Source organism: Chamaea fasciata, unplaced genomic scaffold, assembly GCF_029207755.1.
Source record: "Chamaea fasciata isolate MVZ Bird 193981 ecotype frontalis unplaced genomic scaffold, bChaFas1.0.hap1 SCAF_13, whole genome shotgun sequence".
NCBI classification, from domain to species: Eukaryota; Metazoa; Chordata; class Aves; order Passeriformes; family Sylviidae; genus Chamaea; species Chamaea fasciata.
This window is the reverse complement of record NW_027094098.1, coordinates 20937404-20959750: the sequence shown is the minus strand read 5'-3', so window position 1 is coordinate 20959750 and position 22347 is coordinate 20937404. Positions and strand designations below refer to the sequence as shown.

The window sequence follows — 22347 nt, the reverse complement described above, 5'->3', positions numbered from 1 at the left end:
CACCTTCCTCACTGATCACTCTCTCTCCTGCAATTGTGTAAAGCAAGGAAGTAAAAAGCTGGTAGAGACAGAAAAACATGTTTTTCTTTGAAAGTCCATCTGCAGAAATATTTGTCAGCTGTTGGCAAAACACATACAAAATAATATTCTCTTTTTGAAAGCCAGGAGCAAATGGGTCCTTTTTTTCACTGAAAAATGGAGGACATTGAAGTCCCTGCTCTTGGAAAATGAAAAACATATTTTTCATTTGTTGATTTTGTGAGGTTTTCTACTGCTCCCTAAAACTTGATTAGGTCTTTTGCCACTTGAATCTGGAGTATTATCCAGTGTATTTTTGCACCTTAGTCAGTCTAAGTCTTCCTTTTTTGTGAATGGATGTCACCAAAGCTAACCATAGAGAAGATAATTTAAAAACTCACTCATTTATCCAGGTTCTGTAAATAATGGCTAGACAATCAGCCAGGGATGGATACCTAGGCAGAGGCAGGGCTGTGTGCACACCACTCACGGTAGCTGGAGCAATAGGAGCCCTGGCAGACTCAGAAAGGTCCCGGTTTTGGAGGGTTGAGGATCCGCAGTGGGGGAAGTCTGTGGAATAAGCCAGATGCACCGTTCAGTCAAAGCCATCCTTTCCCTCGTTTAATGTAAGCAGTCTGGCAGGTCTCAGGGTCCAGGAGGGTCTTGCGAACTAGGAGCAAAACCCCTTTCACAGGTCACACTGACCTCTAGAAACAGACCTCTTTCTTCCCAGCCTCTCTGGCTCCCTTCTCTTTTCAGCTTACAGCAGCGAAAGTTCTTCCCAAAGGAAACACTTGTTTTCAGAGTCCTTTCATACCAGTGCTCAACAGATCTGCAAAAATGGATTCAAACTCTTCTCCCACTAAGAGGTGCCAAAAAAAAAAAAAAAAAAAGCCAGAACAAATTATTTTTCCTAATTTTCCCACATCATTTTCTCAGAGTCTACTATGCTGCAACCACAGAACTTCACAATGAAGTTCACTATCCTTCATAATGAAGGATCCTTCATTATGACAGGAAGGGCATTTAGAAAATAAGTAGAGGTGCAAAAAATGCCCCAGAACTAGCATGACTTGAATTCTAATTTAATGAAACGGTATGAAGAGCAAACCAAGAAATTTAAAGACACCTCTGTATCTCTGTTTTAATGATAGGAAATAATCAGCTATAATCACCCCAGTACAAAATGGTTTTATCACTGTTGTCTTAACTAAAGAATACAAAAAAATAATGGAAAGTGTATGGTTCTGCCATGGCTAAGCAAAAATAGAGATGTTCTGGAGTGATAGAAACTCAGGTAAAATGTTTTCTAGCTTCCTGGAAAAAAAACCCAAAACAACAACATCCTGATTTTAGGATAAAAGCAAAGTACATTTATCCACATTGAGAGTATATAAGCTAGTGCCTCCATAGCTCTGAGCAAACAATCTGAAAAATGGTGCAGGCTAAGAACGTGTGGAGGTCTCCTGGTTACATGCACTGAGAAAGGATAGAGACATTGATGACATTATCTTCCCTATTAGAATCAATTACATTAATGAATATATGAGAAAAGGGAGTAGGGAGAGGCAAACTGCTTCTAAGGCATAGGAATAACAAGGTACTATTGAGTCTTTCCTGTCCTCATGAATCAAAACACTTAAGAAAATTAAATAGCTTTAAATATTGTCACCTGATTAAATTTTGTCCTTTTTTTCTCTGCTTGGATCAGAAGTGGACTCTAGGAGCTCTGACCCGGCTTTAAAGGTTCATAAATGCTACCACCCAGCATATACAATCGTTGTGTGTCTTGTCCCTTCAGTCCTCCACGTTAAAATTCCCTCAGCTGAACTTTGTTTCTCTCCTTTTGATACTCTTCACTGAAGTCTGGGACTGGCATGCAGACAAGAGAGGAGGAATCAGTACACGAGAAACTGCAGTATGAGTCCACTCTTTATTGGATGCTAGGGAATTCAGAAAGTTTTTTATTTACAACGCAGCTACAGGCAAGACCTTTAAATCAGACTCCACACTATGTTCCACTTGAAAGGCAACCATGAATGACACAAATTTTTGAGAACTCAAGTTTCATTTATGCCAGGGCTCAATGCTTCTGAAGGAGAGTACTGCCACAAAATGGGCAGAAGATACTCTTGCTCTGCTTTGACAGATTGGTTGTACAAAGACTTTCTTGTGGCTGCGTACACATTCTTCTACCGGTGATGCCTAAAAAGGTTCAAAATATGTAACTGGGAATTGATTCATTCAGGAACAATATTTTTTTGGCAGGTCTGCCTAGAGGACATCAAAGAAGTGCTCCAAATGCTAGATGCCTTCCACAGAGATATTTCAGTGAAATGAAACTTAATGTCAAAATTAGGGATGAAAGGGACATTTACACACTTAAGCAGCTGCAATTACTTAGAAATGCTTGCTAGAGGCAAAGCCAAGCAAGGCAGAAGAGAGATATTTCAGTTTTGATGCTCCACATGAGAGGCAATCCTGAGTGCATTGGTTCCATTAGACTTTCATGCATCCCATGTTGCTTATTCACCAAATTACAATCAGTATTAGTGGAGCTTCCCACCATCCATACCAGTGCTCAAGAGCAAGCTCAAAAAGTTAATTGCCTGGCTCAGTGAGAAATTAGTCAGAACTGCAGGAATGCCTCACATCCTTCCTCATGTGTACTTCCACTTGAAGCGTGTTGAATTGCACTGCAGCCGGGACATGGAATAACACCCTACAACGACTTGGCCCCCTCTAGACATGGAAGAATAGAAAAAAAATGGTCTTGGTTGCCTATGAGAAAGACTGAAGAAACAAGGAGGGGGGTGCTCAAAATAGGAAATTTTGGGCATTTCACAACCTTTTCATCCCAAATAAGGATCCCAGCATAACTGGCCCCTGGGGATACATTTATCGCAAGCAGTTTATCTCACAATCCAGGCCACTGCGAAAAAAGTTTCCATATTCTGATCACACCAATCTGTATTACCTCTCCTCATGCAGCATAACATCACCTTTTAAGAGCTGGGTTTAAGTTTTTTTCCTCCAAAGAACAATTGATAGAAACACCAAATAACTGGGAAGACCATAGCAGCAAGCTTGTGTCTCATTACATTCTTCTCACATTTATGACTAGGCTAAAACAAGAAAAGTTACATACAGCTGGTATTTAGCCTAGAACACACTGGTTTCTTCCCTAATTTGGTGAGAGGACTGAAGGTGAGCCTGTCTGCCTTATGACCCAGATCGGCAGCTTATCCAGACAAATTGCTTCTCTTGGAAAACTTTGTTTCTTCCATTAAAAATCACTTGCGGTGACAGGACAGGCTTCTGAGTGTATGAAAATCATGGGAAACAATGAGAAAGGAATCTCTATTCGCTACTGGCAATTCAGGTGGCCTGGGTTACTGCATGCAACTACATAACAGCTTCCCCAATTACCTGCTGATTAACAGAGGTACAGTCATGGGCAAAATAATTAGTCCACATTTTGAAGGCAGCCACTCTAGGATCAACAGCATAGCTTGCTGGCAGGAAATCAGACAGTCTGAGGGGATGCTCCATTGCCGCACTCAACTGTCAGGAAGTATTTGGTGAGAAAGTAGCTGAATGCAAAGGAAAGGGTGATTTCTAAATGTTGCTGTATCCTACTGCTCTATTTCCTTAAGCCTAACACCAGAAGAATTACACAGACATCCAAATTGCTCCGTTTTATGGGTGGAGCTGACAGGGGCTTGCATTTGCTGTGAAAAGATGATCATGTAGGTAGAATTTATGTCCAAACCCAATAACAAGCACAAAGATTTCTCATTGTTTATCATTTTTATCGACTGCAATTGTTTTTATGCTCTGAAGTGCACTTTAACCCCTAGGGACAGCTGACCTGCAGGCTCTTTTAAAAGTACTCACCAAATCAGAATTTTAGGGTAAAATTTTTACACTCTCTATGAATGCAGAATTAGAGAAGTTTATACTAATTTCAGCTATGCTTCACTGGCTCTGCTAGTAACAGGCCTTCAGTGATGCAAACTGCAAACTATAAGCATGCATGTAGTTTTCTCCAGGATTACAATGGACTGCATTCAAACTGCAAGTGATTTGATGAAAGCTCCACTTGTGACTACTAAGGGAGACTTGATCATAAGTGGGAAACTACTCAATGAGCAAAGCATGAGATATCAATATTTTTTAGTCAAATGATACTTGTACTGTCGTTAAAAAATTTAAGAGAGTGGCAATGTTGCCATGTTCAGCCACCTCTCCAATGCAAAGTCAGAGGGGCAATATTACATATTTATGTTCCAGAGACTGGTGGCACAAGATCAATATTTAATCATGAAGATGAAAAGCGTTTACAAATGCTTCCAATGAATAGGATTATCATCTGCTAGTTAACATCCAGACTGCTTAATGAGGCAGCAGTGTAGGCACAGAGAGGTGGGAGCAGTGGTGCATCAAGAGGCATTTTCCAAGCTCTCAGGATAGGTTATGGCTTGAATCATGAACTCCCACTATATCTGTTATGGCACCCCACTGGTTAATATGAGTCTTTGTCTGTGGGTTGCTTCGGAGACGGTTCCTGTATCTCAGGAAGCAGGGAGAAGAGAAGTTTCCTGTTTTGAAGAAGGTTTAAGAACTACTTTCCTCCAATCAGGCAGCAGATGTTTGGGCAGGAAATGGAGAATGCAGCTGCCAGCCCCACTCTGGGTCAGTGGCTGTGCTAATCAATGCAGCCAAGGTTTACCACAGCCAAAAAGGCCCTAGTGATAAGTAGGTTGAGCAGTTAAAGTGAGGATTTGTGGTGGAAGGTGCCTGGACTGAGACTTTCACTGGCATGAGACCAAAACAAATCCAAATACTGAGAGGAAATGGGCGTTTGTCTTCCTCCCTATATGTAGCTCTCATACAACAGATTGCACCCAGTACAAAGCCATGATAAAATGAGGTGTGTAATTAATTGTTGTGGTTCAAAACAATGCTCAGACTAACCATCATTGCTGTAACCTTTTCTCTAGCTGATGACCCACTGCCATTACATTTATTGGGGATATCAAATGCATGGTCCCATCACACACAGGAAACCAGTCAAAATTTCTCCAGCTGGGTGAGGGTTTTTTTTCTCCCTTTTTCAAAGGAAATTCAGTAAGAGTGTTTACTGACTTCAAGAACTGAAATTCAGCTCTGTCCCCAGTGCTGATGAGTTTAAGCCAAGTCTCAGCCTTTTTGACTTGGTCACCAAATTTTATTTCACTGACATCAATTTTATAACTGCATAACTTTTGACCCTCAATGGTATTGCTCCTCACTTAGACTTGGCTATTTCGAGTGATGTCTGACGGACCCGTCTGCCATCCTTCAGCTCCCAGCTCACCGTTTGATTCCTTGTGATGCTATTTCCTCTAGTGCTTTATGTAACGGACAGCATCTGTGGGGTGTGAAAGTCTGGAGAAAAACAAGTAACTGCAGTAGGCCACCCCATAAAAGTGTACTTTCAGCTACTTCTCTGTTTGTTGCCGGTAGAGCTGTATTGACAGGCACCAAGTGCTTTGGAGTGCAGAACTATCACATGCCATTGAGTTAAAAAAGACGTGTTTCTGGACACACCCTTGCCCAAGCTAAGTTACATTAAATGAAGCCTTACCTGAGTAAGGCATTGGTAAAAACTGAGCCAGGACACGAGACTTAGCTATCTGGGCAGTTGAGTAGCAAAGAAAATTTCCATGGCAGTGAGCAATGAGTGGACCCAAATGTGGGGTTTCTCACATTTGGCTGCAATTGACTACAAATATTCTTTTCTTACAATTATACTAAGCAGTAAAAAGCTCATAAACTTGATGCATCAGAGGAACATTGATGGCACCATGAGCCTGAGTGGAAACACATAAATCTCCATCCTGAGAGGACTGGTGCTCTTGCTAGGGGCCCTTTACTGAAAATGGTGAGTAAAACAACCAGATGTTCATTTGATCAAGTGAGAGTCAAAGATATATTTGGAGTATTTCACAATTGTATTCCTTTGTAAGGAATAAAAACACAGACTAGTTTCCCAGGTACTGACGCCACTATCCTTGTAGCCTCCCTCTCCTACAGCATGCTGGAGTCTGTACACCTCAACTATCTTCCAAAATCGAGTATCTCCTGTAGTCTGTAATGAGCTCTCTCAACTAGGTAATGGACAGCACGTTTTCGGTATTAGTCATTAATGACTGGCAACTGTAATCCCTTCTCTTTTATTGCAAAATTGTGCTGTGAAAAAATGTATGCTGCAAAGTAACAAACTGCTTGTATGGGACAGAATACTCATTCTGTAGCTATAACTTTCCCATTCTTCTTTCCCTCACCACTCCCTTTGTGCTTGTTTTCATTTGGCTTCTCTTGCCTTTAATGAGGATGCAAAACCAGGGGCCAAGGCTATGGCATATATGCAACACATTCTTTGCAATCAGTTTTGATGTAAAGAAAAACATAAATGTAGAGTGAAGGCAGCAAGAAAACTGTTTGTAATAAAAGGTACATTGGTGCCCAAAAAAAAAGAAAAAATTACCATTATATGCCAGGAAGTATTGTACTGAATTGTGCTGAGATGAGCAGATAATGCTGTGAAATTTTGACATGAACAAGTTTCGCTTTCAGGCACTTCTATTATAACCAGGCAATGGGGTCCTGCAGGGTGAAGGATTTCATCTCAGTCTCCAATGGACATGACAACATTTGTTTTAATTTCTGTCTTTCAAAGAAATGTTCACCAATAATCTTTGAGATCTCATCTGAGCAAGTGTCCTTCAACTTCCTGCTGTAGCAAGAACTCCCAAGAGAGTATTAACTTCACACCGAAGAAACTTGGAGTGCTACAGAACTACAAATTCAGGACACATCCTGCTGATGCAACTCCAATTCCAATGCAGCACATCTCTTGTGGCTCCCCGGGCCACTGGGGAGTACTGTCTGGTCAGGACTCTTACAACAGCACTCCCTACAATTCTGACTCTGAGCCTGATTTGGCGTCAGCCAGGCTTTTGAGCAGAGAGGAGAAAGAAGCCAGAAAGCCAGAGACATGACACGCCAGTCACTGAAGGATATAAAGTTCCTTAGACACAGGAATTGTTTACCAGGTAGTAATGACATCTGCCTCCAGTGCTATTACATCACAGCAAAGATAAATAACTGAAAAGTATTCACCTACCAGTATTTACCGTATTTGCCTTTTACTGCACTCGGTTCATCACAGCTGCCCATATTTTACGTTTAAATTTATCTGACATATCAAGGAATGCTTGCAGTTATTAGGACATCTACACTTTCTTCATCTGGCTTCAGTAAATTATTTCACTCCTTGTGATATGCAGCACCACTTTACTGCAATAATTGAAATGCTTTTGTAGAATAATGTTAAAGTAGGCCTTATCGGCATTAATCCCTGCCAATATAAGAAATTTCCCCTACACATTCAGCCTTTCAGATGTCCCAAGCAGACTTACAAAGAGAAACACAAGGTACTAGCTATCCTATGTATCCTGCGCTATAGATCTACAGTCTTGGGTTTGCCAGGTCACCAAGAGAGATGTGCTGTCGAACCACTTCTCTCTGTCTTGTGGTTTCTTGGGTGGCATACTACCAGATAGAATGCACCAGGTAATATCAAAATAACATGAAAATAGGTGATTTTTCAGGCAACTAAAACCAGATGCGTATAAAGATTTATAAAGCAACATTGGTTTCCAAAATTCTACCTGTTTGATCTCAAAATGACATTGGGGTTGTCATTTTGAGGTAAAACACACCCTCTCCCTTGCCCAGTTCAATGCCAGAAAATTTCTTTTAGTAAGGCCGCAGACACCAAAATAGTGAAAAAGAAACTCCAAACCCCGAAATCCAAACCTATAAACCCTAAAGAAAAAGAGACAGGAGGGTGAAAGTTCATGAAAAATGCCCTGAAAGACTGCTTATAAAGAAGCAAACCTCATCTTGGCAAACACCTCTATGGAATAACACAAAGAGCCTTAAAAATAACCATTAGGATGCATAGGTTGTGTATTATGATAGACAGACTCTATCAGGGTCCATTAAAATTGCAAAAAGAGTGCTAGCCTATGATGCAATGATTTAAAAAGAAGAGTCCAACATGCTAGGTAGCTCTGATCTAACAGGGCACTTAAGTATATGGAGTTACCCTACTTAAAACAGATTATATGCACTTGCTTAGGGTTAAACATGTGCTTAAAACATCTGCTGGATGGGGACCTATAAACTTAGAACATTCATCTGAGTTTTAAATTCATAAAGCTTATGAAATAGGTAGTTGGGTTATGTTAATCCCTATTATGTTATGTAATCCTTTGTTAAAAGATACCTCATTATAAAAAGGTAGTCAAAATTATTTTTTTTAAATATATACTTCACTTATGGCAATAGATGACTTAAGAAATTAGATGTGTCCATCAATTAAGTCAAGGGTTCTCCCTAGGGAAAAAGATTTTTCTGTTCTGAACTGTGCTAGCTTCAAGGAATGTGTTATGTGGTGTGGGCTCCACCCTTTAAAACCTTAATTGCAGGATATGCTTGCAAAAGCAGAGATTCCTCTTCTGGCTGCAAGAATTTGATTTGACCCTTAAGCATCTTCTGAACATGTTTGTATGCATTCTCCTTCCCTTTCTTCCATTCGTAATACAGATCATTCCTCATTATTTTTCAAGAGGATTACAGAGTAAATAGACAAATTTCAAGCAGTTCTTTTATGCTTCTTATTTGCCTTTAGCTACAAAATTCTCACAGCTTTTCAGCATTTCAGGACAGGAAATTACACTCTGGATTGTCTTTTAGGCTAATAATAAAAAGAACATAAGGCTTTTGTTTGCTAAATATTCTTTTGTTGCACAGATTTTCGGGGGTTTTCCCTGTTGAACCCAAATTGTAGTCTAATTGCCCATGCAGCAGCTCTCAGTGCCCAAAATTCGTCTGAACTGCTCAAGAATACATCCCTTAGTGAAGAGTGTAGTATCTTGTAGCAGTGCTTGGTTACGTTTTTATCCACCACAAACCAGTTCAAAGTTCAAACCAATCAGATCAGACAAAAGAAAGGAGTCAGCAAACTCCAGGTGGTACCCTGGCACCCTGCCCTTCAAAGTAGGAAGCAGATTTGTGCACAGGCCGTCAGAAATTTGTGAAAGGCACTCAGCCTCTACAGAGCTAGGTCACAAAATAATCTCGGGCAATGCCTGCCCCTTAGCCAGGCTTGGAGCTAGTGGCATGATGTTAGGAGCAGGAGTTGTCTCCTTGTTGTTAAGTATAGGGTTCTGCTGAAGCGTTCAGCTACTTCCACTGAAAAAGTGCAAATTTTCACAAATAAATTGTTTGGCTCAAAACCTATGAAGTATCACAGTTCTTGGTCCTACAGCAGACCAAAAAAGATTTTGTGTGAAGGGGGCTACAGAAATAGTACATTAATTACAAGACCATGTAGTCTATTTGCAAAATCTCTCTTACAATGACTTCGTTTTGATAGTAACATATTTAATCATTCTTCCATTAAGTATCTAGGTATGAAAAAACTTTGCAATTTAGACTATGTTTTTCAGTTTATTAGAAAATTCCCCCAAATTCTGCAGCCAACATTCTCAATTCTTCTAAAACATGTTTCTTGCCTTCCTGCTGCCCCTTTCCCTACTGTTCAGTTTTTTGCAGCTGTTTAACCAAAAAGTTATTCTCCTGGAAAACATATTTAAGGAATATTTTTATACTGTGCTTGATTTTTTTTAATTGTGCATTCTTTTTCCATTGTGTCCCATAAACTTTCCCTGACCTTTTGCCAGATCTTAAATCTGTATTCTTGAAGGTATTTCACATGCTGCTTTCTATTGACATGTTATTTATATTGCTTGAGACAGACATCAAGGCTGCAGGTGGCAAGAATAAAATCAGGGACCAACACATGATGATGGGAGAAGGCTGCATGAGAGCTGGTCATAGGTGGACTAGGGAAACCCAATCCGTTCCCTGCTCCAGGGCACAGACCAGACACATTGTGCTATGAGGGAATATATAGGCCTTTATGTCAGTCAGAGTAATAATGAAAGAGCTGTTACTGTGAATCTATCCATCTGCAAATCCATACAGGATTGCAAATGCATGCTTAGAGCCATAGTGATACAACCTGCGTCTTCCAGAGAGCCACAACTCAGCATTCCTGGATACCAGCCTCACTGGGAGACAGTCAAGTCCATAGAGAGAAGGTTATAATTCCCATTTCCCTCACTGCTTGCTTTCTCTCTTGAGAGGTCTGTGCACTACAGTGCAAGGCACCGCACACCCCATCAGTCACAATGAGACAGCACTGAAAGGTCAAGAAAAAGAGCTCTGCCTATACTACAGAGCACCTGCCAGCAGGGTGATGCTAGTTTTAGGCCCTTTGCAAGAACAGAACAGCAGGTAAAATTAAGTTTTTCTGGATTGTATTAGCAATTGTCATGGTTCCTGGGGAATTTAAAATGTCATAGCAAGAACTGACTGCTTCACACCCCCACTTGGACACAGAGCAGATACAACGTGCAACTTCTCCCGATACCCAGCCTGCTGGCCTGCAGGACTCTGGGCTTGCTGCAAACAACCATCCTGCTCTGGGAAGGAAAGGTCCCTCCCCGACTAGGGAAGAGAATCTTGAGGTCAGCTCAGCCCTCCTGAGATCTCTTTGCCAGGGGAGGGAAATCTGCCAAGATGTGCTTACTTGCGTGAGAAATACCAGCCCCGCTGGAAAACGTAGCAAGGCTATATTATGCTTCCAATGAGAGGAAGGGGACGATCCAATTTTGTTTGGGTGTTAGTGCTGCTACCAGCCCGAAAACTAGGTGCCTGCATTAACCTCGTTGAGCCAGATTATGGATTATGGGAGAGGGCTGCAGACAGCAGCCTGCGGTTGCCTGAACTGCTCTGAGCAAGCGTGGTTTGTATGCGAGGGACCGTGCCTGGCTCCTCTGCACTCAGATCCCGCTTCCAGCAGCAGGTGCTGTCGGCTCTGAAGGGATGCTCACGGTTAGGGAAAGACGCCCGGGGAGGTGGGCGGCCTCCCCGAGCCTCGTTCCCTGAAGGGGTCCTGGACTGGGGCGGTCGTGTTCCTCGCGGAAATGGAGCGTGTATGTGTGCGTGTGTGAATGAATAGATTGAGGATGGATGGAAGGGGGTAAATTATGGAGAGAAAGGAAGAATGGGCAGGAGGAAAAGGCTGAAGAGAGGGAAAAGGATTGAAGGGGGGGGGGAGGGCGGATGGAGGCGATACGGAGGGACGGGAGAAAGCGGGAGAGGGGATGGAGAAGAGGGTGAAGGGGACCAAGTAGAGGGCAAAGGGGCACCGAGGGCGATGGAAAGGGAGTGGGGACACGGGGGGGGGCGGGCGGCGGCCCGCGAAAAGGCGGCTGAAGGACCCCGCCGCGCCTTTAAATATTGGCGCACTTGGGCATCCGTGCCGCACCCATGCCCTCCACTCCCCGCGGCGAGCCCCGCACTCGCCCCGCGGCGGGCGCTGCCCGCACGCAGTCGGTGCTGCCCCGCCCGGTCCGGCCCCGCGCGCCGCCGGCCGCGCGGGGCCCCGGCGCCGCCACCGCCCCCCGACGGGCCGCGCGCGGGGCAGGGCGGAGGCGCGCGGCGCTGACCGCCCCCGGCCGGCACCGCCACCCGCCCAGCCCGCCGTCCGCCTCCGGCCGTCCCGCTGCGCTCCCGTGCCCCCACAGGGGCGGTAGGGCCGGGCGCGGCCTCGAGGGCCGAGGGCGGCGCGGCCCCCGGGGCCATGCGCTGAGCGCCAGGAGCAGCCGGCGAGCGAAGTTGGGGTGGAAGATGAACCACGCCGGTAAGTGCGCGGGCCCGCCGGGAAGGGTCTCTGCTTCTGGACGTCTTTTCCCAGGGGCCGGCAAACGCCGGGCGGGCTTCCTTCCTCCGGCACCCTCCTTCCCTCGGTCCGGCACATCCCATCGCCAGGATAGCAGCCCCTACCCGGGCGCCGCTCCTCCGGGGCTCGCATTCCCCTTCTCGGCATCCCTCCTTCGGGGAGGGGAGGTTTTGGGCCGTGCCGCTGGGGCTTGCACCTCTCCCCCGGGCACCCTCCGTCCGGGGCCGGCCCTCCTTTTCCCCGCGATCCAGCAGGTGCTCAGTGGTTCCCCAAGGCTGTGAGTGCCCCGTCGCTTGCGCAGCCGGTAAGGAATCAAGGGGGGGCGAGGTTAGGTGTTCCGGGGACAACCAGGCTGGGAGACCGGCAAGGCTGCCCTTGCTAAGGGACACGGCTGTGCGCCGACTACTCCCTCGGATACACTCAACCGTTCACGAAGTTCCTAGGGAATTTGCTGTGACTTTCTTTCAAAGAGTATATTTTTGGGGGAAGGTAATCTGTTTTGCAGAATTTGCTCTCTAAGGCAAACCCAAACCCTTCCTCCTCCTTTCTGTTAACTTTTCAGAATTTTTCCTCGATGGAAACTGGGAAGGTAAAAGAGACAGAATAAGGGCACAAGGCATTCGACAGTTAAAACATAAAAAGAAGCCACTGGAAAATTGGCATAAACTTTAAGCTGTTCACCAAGATTTTCTGATTTTTAGGGGTGAGGCATGTGTGTGAAAAACATAACAATACAGGAAACAATTATTGCTAACTGGAGTTATTTAGAAAAATTTAAAGCTGCTTCTAGAATTAAAGATGAAGAGCAGCAGCTCTTTTTTGTTAGCCCTAAAATTTTCCCTTGCGTTTCCTCGTTCCAGGTGAATACTGCTGGGCGCCTCACTTGCAATGTATGGGTACATCTTGAAGCCCAGAGATTTTACCACTAGATACCTTGGCCTACAGCTGTTCAGTTGTTGGGAAGCTGTGAATCGCTGTTTGCCGAAGTGTAGGAACATAGGCTTGGGAAAACTCTTTTAGGTCAAACCCAGCACTCCACTGTTATATCAGTGTGCTATACCACTCCTCTGAGTTTAAAGCAAAAAAGTTCTCTTTCCCCTTGGAGCAAGAATGAGACACTTTCCTAAAATTTGGTGATACTTCCATTCTATTTTCTGATCCTGCTGTGGGCTGGATTCTGTCCATCCCAGGAGACAAACTCACTTGAAAATGAAGCCAGCCAAAAATAACTTTAGCAATGATGCTCCTACTTCTCTTTCTTCATCTTTCCATTATTTAAAACAGACCAGCTTTAATCTACTCCTGTTGATAGTGGAAGTGCAGGGTAAGGAATATCAGATGTATCCATTTGTAAAGACTTAAACTTTATTAGCAGTTTTTATTTTTTAGGAATGTAGGACCGAATGGGACTGCCTTCATTATCAAAAGCGGCACTCGTTGTTACTACTGCCTTTATTAATTCCTCCAATTATGTCCTAAACAAAAACTTTTCAGGTAGCTCTCCTGCTCCTCCTGGTTTCCAGACCACATTCAACACCATTTATTCTTGTGATTACATTGTCTTTTGCTTAAAAATAGTTCTTTTCCTCTTCTGGTGTTTACCTCCAGATTGTATTTATAGAGTGCTCATATCCCTTCTCAGCCTTTGTTTTGTATGTTTGCACAATGCAAGGAATGTCTTCCCCCATCAGTGCAAAGCAGAACTTCCTACTGAATCTGAAGGAGAGGGGTATTTATTAACTGGTACAACTTGGGCACCAGCATTAGCTGTCTTTGTATTATAGCAAGTAATGCATAGCACCAGTAAATAGAGTCATATGTGCAGGCATATATGGCAGCCTTGATCCCACAGAAGTTAAAATAATGACAGACAGAGAATAGGAAGGGAGATACGGACTGTCCTCAGAGTTGCAGAGCTGATATGAAAAGAAAGATGAAGCCCAAGCCCACAGGAAATCTGTGGTAAGAGATGGACCAGAACAGCCTCATATATAGGACCTTCTAGCCTCTAGTAATTTTTTTGCCAGGTTCTAAAATGATGCTGCCCATAGGAAAAATGTGCAGACATTAGACTCCAGATTGTTCAGAGGTTCAAGCAGACTGTATGTTCTTTCAGCTGCTACTGAAAGTGATATAGGAAAAGAAGGTGTATGGACCTGTCAGAGAATTTTAACCATCTTCTTTGGCTCTTAGGAAGCAATATATGAAACAACAGGTTGTCTGCCTCAGTGTCAAGTTACTGTTGTGAAAACAGAGCCAAACTGGTAACATCGCAAACACAATTACACGAAAAAGAAATACATAGTAGTATTTTAGAACCATGATTGTCATGTTCATGTGGTTTTTCATAGCTGAGCCTGCCTGCAGGACTTACATGTACAGTCTGCTGGAGACAGTGAAAACAGAGGAGAATGTTTAGGATCGAGATATCTTTGGTGTTGAAATATACCCCTTCCTGATTTTATTGCCTTTTGATTTTTTCCCCTTCTCCAACAGTGTTTCACTGTGGGATATTATGCTGTTGTATTATATTTACGGATGACTGCAGTAAAACTATATAGTAACAGAAATTTGTAAGGTATTGATCTGATAACCCAGAGTCATAATGCATTGATCTGATTATAGAGGATGTATTCCTGTAACTGTACATAGCAGCATTTTAGTTCTGCAGAGTGGGATGTGCTTTGACAACCCAGCTGTTAATATTGCAGGTATGACTTTTAAGATGATAAAATTCCCGTGGGAATTCTTGGGACAGTTACTATGGACTATAGGTCTGTCTCCATGCTGTGGAGCCCTCTTCCTGTATACAGAGTACCTTTGATCACAAGAACATATACTGATAAGAGAGGATAGATGTTTCTCAGACTTGCAGAAAACATGAAGTACCATTTTCATAAATATCTCAGGCATTTAGGGGCCTGCTGATTTTGACCAGGACCTCGTATTTCGAGTTCCTGAAGTCGAAATTCTTAAAAGCCATGTAAGTATCTAATACCTGTTCAAGTCAAACTGGTACCTGAATCTGGACCGAAATCCCAATTATAGGAAGACTTGCACTCCTACATTGTTTGAAATTCCTGGTCTGAATACCTTTTCCATTTCAAGTGACTCCCATGAAACTGTTTTCACTTGTTATGTAATTTTTGTAATATCAGACTTTTCTCCAGTAGTGTGAAATAAGTGATCCATATATATGCTGTAAAACAAAGAGAACTAGTTCTGCATCAAATATTGCACAATTAATGATTTGGAAGAAACAACAATAAATGGAATGTCTCAATGGAAGGAACATAAATGCTGGAGGTACAAGCTGGAGATAGAAGCAAGGCAGCACTAGCTGGAAGTAAGGGCTTCATTTTTTAAATGAACAATTAATTACAGGATTAAAATACGGTGATACTAAGGTATATAGTTCACCTCTTGCTGACTTCAGACCAAAATCTTCTAGAAAATCAGTTTTAACTTCATTCTGATACAACTATGTGAAATTATAAAGCTCCTGATCAGAGCTGAACAAGACTTTCTGATGTCCTTGTCTGGATATTCTCCCTCTGAGAATATCTGAAACCGCCTGTTTCTCAGACACTTTCCATCTGTGGATTTCAATCCCTTCTTCCTGGGTAGAAGCAGTGGCAGACAAGACTTGGTTTCTACCGGGATTCTGGGTTTGGTGCAATCCCATCCCACTGCTGCAGTGTTGTCCCTTCACCTGCCCTGTCACTTCCACCCAAAAGCTCTGCAAATCCCTGAACAATGCATTTCTGCCCTCTGTCCTCAGTGCCTTTCCCATTTTAACATATGTCTGAGTTGAATTAATGCCAAAGGCATGAAGGAAACCCAGGTCCACTAAAGTTCATTTGTCAGAGAAAGCTACTTGCAGCATCTTAAAAGAAGCCTGAACCAGGTTGCAGCACCAGTCAAGGCTGGAACCAGTATCTGCACTGTGGAGCTACGTACTTTCTTGAGCCACTAGCAAAGACCATGGCCTTGGGACATGTCTACATATATACAGACAAATGTGCAACCTCAGTGTTTAGTTAGTTCTCGGTGGTGGTGTTTTGTAGGTATGGTCCCTTACAAGCCTTAATGAAATTCTAGGCTAAATTTAAAATCCTAAATTTGAAAACATTTGAAAGTGGGTAGTTGCAGTATTTCTGGTAATACCGCACTACAAAATGTATACTGTTTCAAAGAAACACTTGAACAGTGAAGGCTGCATAGGTTGATTGCTATTCCAGAAGAGCTATTCCAGGTGAGCTGCTAGACTACTGTTGACTGCTTAGAAACTTGGATGGGAGGAGACTAATGTAATGTAATTTCATATGGATCATGGCAGGAGCAGAACTATGCAGGGTTGCCTGAAGGAAGGTGGGTAAGGAAAGGAAGCGGTCCTTGTCAGTACAAGGAAGCACTGAACAATAAGGGGAGGAGCAGGCTAAAGGAATTTGTATTCCCCAAGAGTTTCCTTTTAAGCACAAGGTGGGTGTGTCTCCCTCCAAAATAAAATACATGCTAAAATAAACATGCAGAATTATTTGTGAACGTACAGATTACTTATGGTGCAATGTTGCATTGTGTCCATTTAGAAGTTACAGCCAGAACCTTTCAAGTGGGTTCAGACAGCAAAGGAAGCAGAAATTCAAGCCGAATGAAATTGTGATAAAAGGCAAGAAGCTGTGCTTTCTTTTGTTTGGGTTATTTTTTTAAACAAACACTTGCACTCCTCCCATTGCTTCTTCCTCACACCCCCACCAAAGAAAAAGGAAAATTGTTTAAGGAGCCTCGTGAAAGGCAAGATCAATGGACAGAGCAGTTAGGAAAAATAAACCCTGTAAGGAAACAGTAGTCGCCAGTAGCTGACACAAGTGGGTGAGAGAAGGAGACGACAATTCCTATTACCAGACTGTGAACAGGGTCCATCACCATAAGTTCTGTTCCAACAGCAGTGTTACTGAAGGTTGCAGAAGGAAAAACTCAAGATTATTTGATCTTTTTTGCTGAGGAAAATTATCACTGGAGGGAGAGTGGGTAATTGTTAAGGCTGTATTTCTTTTAAGTGGATGTCTCCATGGTTATTCTACTTAAAGGAAATGAGTTCATGTCATTATTTTATTTCAAATTTGTTTATAGGACAAAGCTTGGAAGGTCCTGGCATTCTCTAAAGTCCAGTCTTTTCCTCATTACTCACTGTTTCAGTACAGACGCTCTCTGACGAGAACAAGGATGAGAATGTAGAAACTTCAAGTTTTGTCCCAATCCAAGAACAGACTAGTGTATCCTACTCTTGTATATACGTTCTTAGGAAAGGCCAGGCACTGCAGAAAGTGGTGTAGTACCTCTAAAGTGGTGGTTTTTTTTCTTGGAGTTAGTGCTAAAAATGTCCTATTATGATGGTAAAGGTGTAAAGACTCAGTTTTAGCTAATAAAAGATTCATTCATTTTGCTACCAGAAAGTTAGTTTAGGATGTTCAGTGATTTCAATAACTGAATTAAAAGTGCAAAAGATAGATCTTGCTGGGGCACCAGATACTAAGGCGTACAAGACACAAAACTCCCTTCTATTGCTTCCCTGTTTTTAACTGGTAAGAGTCTCTGGTACTCCGCAGCCTTCAGCTGCTGCCTGCAAAAGGTGAAATGTTACTTCAGCAAAGGTGGTGTGTTTCACATAAAGTTTCTGAGTTAATGGGGAGGGAAAGATGAGTTAACCAATCTGTGATTAGACAGACACCCTGCAGCCTAAAGCAGCAGTGGATACTGTGAAACACCACAGTAACTGCAGACTGGTGAATCCACAGTTCTCTCTCTCTCCTTTTTCATGAGTTAAGTCTCCCACATGCAGCTGGATCGGATAAAACTCCAGATACAGAATAATTCTTAAGCAGTATATGGCACAAGGCGTCTGCTTAGAACAGACTTTTCGTTCCTTCTGGGCTGAGATCACTGCTTCAGTTTTTAACTTAGATGAAATCTCTCTGGTGTCTCATAATTAGAAAGACTGTTTTCTGATTACATCAGAATGCCAAATTGTCAGTTTCTTTCTGAGTATCAGAAGAAATTTCAGGAAGGTTAAGAAGAACAGAAGAAACAGCCTTTTATGTCTCCTGGAGTCTAACCAAACAAGTAGACCAGTATTAGTTCAGTACAAACTACTCCAATATTACTAGGATAACAATAAGAAGAGTGCCATGCCACCAAATATCGGGACAATCAGAGAATCTTTTTCAAGCAGTTTGCATTCAGTATTTCTTTGTTCTCAGTACAGTGCACAGCTCAGTTCTAACTGTCTGCACTTCTACATATTAAAAATCTGCATTTCAAAACACTCTAAATACAACAGCACAGTAGCTACACTTTCTGAAACTTATACCATGATTTTGGATTTTGGATACCATAGGATTTCACATAGGAACAGTGTCCCAATTTTTTATTTTGAGATGTTGTTCTGTTATTTCCTGTGAGTCGGGCATGAAGATTATGCACAAAGAGTTGTTTCTGTCTCTGTCTTGCTGAAATAGTTTGTTGTGTGCTTTTCCTTACAATGGAGAGCTCTCCTTTTTCCACCACAATGTGTAAATTAGAGATTTCTGATCGCTTAACTATGTAATTATCTATTGATGGCTAGGAAACAGCAATAGGAGGAAACCACTTCTCCCTACTCCTTACCATCTGTAACTATTTGTTATACTGGCTTCTTCACAATACATGTTTTATCTCACAGAAAATCTCACGAGGGAGGATCCCTATTACTGCCTATTTATGCAGTCTTTCAGCTTTTCATTTAGTTTTGGAAGAATATTAATTTCAGGACCAAGACAGCTGGAATTTGCTGTGGCAGGCAAACTACTGTGAGTAAAATTGTGGTATAGATATGATTTAATTCACATAGCTTCAATCTAGTTTATTGCCAATCTGCTTGATTTCCCCTACATATGGGTCAGCACTACCACTAGAAATACAAGGCTGGCCTTATGTTGCAAGATTAATTAACTTTTTAAAATACATTTTGATGTTTAGAGAAGCTTGTACCTGGAAGGGATCCTGGTATTTACAGGAGGAATGGAGGATCTTTTGACTAAAGGGCTCAAGAAACTGTACACTGAAAACAACTTGAGTTTAAACCAGTAACTTCATATTTTGGGTTGAGGTATGATACACGCTTGGCTCTGCAGCTGTACATCTTTGCCCAAGTGTGTTAGGGCTCCATCTAGTTCAGTTTTGACCTTAAACATGTTTACTGGAATAGTTACAGCACCACATGGAAGGACAGTTCATATGCTTTGCTGCTTCAACTCTCTTTTCAGCGCTCAGCCTTTTATTGGCTGGACTCCTTCTGCATTACAAGTCACTGGTAAAGTGTATTGCAGGATACATTCTGCTGGCTTTAATAAGAAACCAAGATGACTAACATGGCTTTTGTCTCTTTTCTCCAGAAACCTCAAAACCACCATTAGCACCGAAACCAAAGATTATTGGTCATCTTTCTCCAGCACCTGTGTCCAAATTTTCTCCTTCATTGCCAAGAGCTGATATTCTTCATAACCCGAACTCTGTGTCTAGGGGTCCCAAACCACCTATTGCTCCCAAGCCAAAATTCTCAGCTGACACTGAGGGCAAATCCAGTGTTTCTACCAACAATAATTTAAATAAATGTGCAAATGGGAAACTGGTGTGTCTTGATGGAGAGCTGTGTGAAGGAAACCGATGCAATGCTGATTGCCTAGAATCTGAGGCAGATAATGAATACATCGTAGTTCCTGAAGCTCAGCTGCCCAGCAAAGACTGTAATGATTTGGAACATGAGCATGATCAAAACCTAGATTCCACTGTGGAAAATGAAGTCTCAGAAACTCCAGAAAAGGTAGAGAAGGAAGAGGATAACATTGCTAGTGATAAGAATACCAGTAACCAAGAAGTCATTCAAGATGAGCACTGTAACTCTTCCGATACTGCGGAACCAAGGGAGCCAGACTCTCAGGAGTCATCTGGAGACCGTGACCAGTCCAAAGCACTTTGTGAGGAGTCCTTACATGCCCCAGATGGGGATAACGATGCTACCAAGAATGTAGATGAAGATGAGGATGTTGTAGGTGATTTTACTGAAACTATAAACAGACCAGAAGCTTCTTACAACCTGGAACTGGTCAAGAACAGTAGTAATTGTGAGACTGACAGTGATGATCCTTTGAATAGAGATGAGAAACTGATGGGTGATACCTATAGAGATATCATTGCAATGCCACTGCCTGCAGATGAATCAATCCCAGCCTGTGATAAGGCAGGGCAAGAGGAGGAGGAACTGCCTGAGATTTTAGAAATGGCAGATGGCTGTCTAGCACATAATGATGACCACAGTGTGCATACAGAGCTTGATTTGAACACGGAAGGGGACTCAGAAAATGATGACTGCTCAAGCCCTGACATGCTGCCTGGGGAGGCCAGTGAAGACACAGGTCCTGGCTTAGAACTGTGTGGAGATGAAACCGGTGCCAAAAATGGTTTAGCAGAGTTCATCCATGAAGTGGCAGCTGAAGAGGAAGTAGACCCAAATGAGCACAATAATACAAACGCAGGAAATGGCAGTGATGGCTACCAGATCACTGAGAGGAGAGGTGAGAAGACATCAGAGGTAGCCTGTGAAGCAAGCAAAGACTCTGGGAAAGGGGAAGAAGAAACTGTGAATGCAGAGAATATGGATGATGGCCGTCAGATTGCATCTTGTGAGAATGAATGTGGTGAGGAAATACCTGTGGAACATTCAGATGAGAATCTTCCAACAGAAGGGGCCTCTCTGCATGAAGATGGTATGATTTCTGATAGTCTGCCTTGTAGTCTAGGGATAGAGCCAGAGCTGGAAGATGTGACTGTTGAAGCGCATAGTGGAAATACTGTGGAAGCCTTTAAGTCAAATGAATTGCAACTCAAAGACAGTGAGGTGGAAGCAAACAGCCTCAGCAAAAGTGTCCCAAGTTCACCTCAAGAGGTCCCACTTGAGGAAGACTTAGAAATACGTAAGCATAGCAAAATTAATGTAGAATGTGGGACCAAACACGTTTTGCATGAAAATCTAGCAGTCCCTAAATTGGTCATTGTGACTGATGAATCAGAGGAAAGAAAAACTAGCAGTGATTCTCTAGATGATCCTTATGTGCTTCCTGAAGAAAATGAAATTGTCCATGATGCACAGTCTGATTTAGGAGCTGATCACAGTAAAAGGGGTGAATTAGGCATGGATGGTGAAAACAACTTGCTGCCTGTTGATCGTAAAAGTATCGTCACTAGAACACGATCTCTATCTGGGAAAATGCCAGGCTATGTCCCAGAAACCGTTCCAGAAGAAACTGGACCTGAAACTGATTTACCCTCTTCCCAAAATGGGTCTGGGACAGAAGACTTAAGCAATAAATCCTTTTCATTGGAAGGAAAACCAGTGGAAGCCAACAGAGCTTTACCAACTAAGTCAAGACGCTTTATTTTATATCCTCGATCTTATTCTGTTGAAGGGAGAGAGATACCCATCTCTGTTTACAGAGAAAGTGATGTCTGTGTACTGGATGGTGTTAGAATGAAAAGGACAGAAGACAACTTATCTTTGCCTTGTGTCAATGGTTCTTCAGGTAGTTTTTCCCAGCAAAATCATCTCTCATCATGTGGCATATCTACTCCATCCTCAGTTGTTGATATACCGCCCCCATTTGAACTTGCCTACATCACCAAAAGGCCAATCACTAAAAGTTCACCTTCACTTTTGATAGAGAACGACTCACCTGCTAAGTATTCCAAGAAAAAGAAATCTTCTTTTAAGAGGTTTCTTACTCTAAAGTTCAAGAAGAAAAGTGAAAATAAAGTCCATGTAGATGTTAATATTTCTTCTTCAAGGTCCTCATCAGAGTCCAGCTATCATGGGCCTCCCAGGCTGATGGAGCTGGAAGGGAGGAGCCTAAGTAGCTCGCCTCAGCTAAAATCACATGTGGGGAAGTTCCGTGCATCTGAGTCTCCCTCGGCTGTTCTTTTCTATAAGGATGGTAAAAGAAAAGGAACGCCCAAGTCCTTCAGCAGGAGTGTGTCAAGGGTGGAGTCCTTTGAGGACCGGTCCAGACCTCCTTTCATGCCACTCCCATTAACGAAACCTAGGTCTATTTCTTTTCCCAATGCTGACACATCTGACTATGAGAACATTCCTGCGATGAGCTCTGACTATGAAAACATACAAATTCCTCCTCGAAGATCCACCAGAGCAGGAACTTTTACTGAGTTTTTTGAAGATCCCAGCAGGGCATTATCTGCTGCTAATGAGAACGATGGCTATGTGGATATGAGCAGCTTCACTGGTTTTGAGAGCAAGCAGCAAACCACAGACCAGGAAACAGAAAGGTACTGTAGTAAATTATTATGTAAGACCTGCTAGCCTTGGCCAAACAGGCAAGGCCTTTTCTGCTAGGTATCATAGGCAGATTCTCCATGTT

The 22347-nt window shown here is 42.7% G+C and overlaps 1 protein-coding gene and 1 long non-coding RNA gene across 3 annotated transcripts in view; one reads left to right on the top strand and one right to left on the bottom strand.

Annotated features, from left to right (window-relative positions):
* The window catches only part of LOC136296493 (uncharacterized), a 105680-nt gene that overhangs the window by 14110 nt on the left and 69223 nt on the right, over positions 1–22347 (bottom strand). Inside the window, exon 2 of the long non-coding RNA XR_010722950.1 lies at positions 420–588. This is a non-coding gene — a long non-coding RNA (uncharacterized lncRNA). The remainder of the gene's footprint in view (positions 1–419; positions 589–22347) is intronic.
* Positions 11686–22347, top strand: part of FGD5 (FYVE, RhoGEF and PH domain containing 5) — a 78130-nt gene continuing 67468 nt past the window's right edge. For both annotated transcript variants that reach the window (XM_066195738.1, XM_066195737.1), the window contains exons 1-2: positions 11686–11842; positions 19315–22255. In XM_066195738.1, coding sequence (XP_066051835.1) covers positions 11830–11842; positions 19315–22255 — 2954 coding nt within the window. In that variant the 5' untranslated portion in view covers positions 11686–11829. The remainder of the gene's footprint in view (positions 11843–19314; positions 22256–22347) is intronic.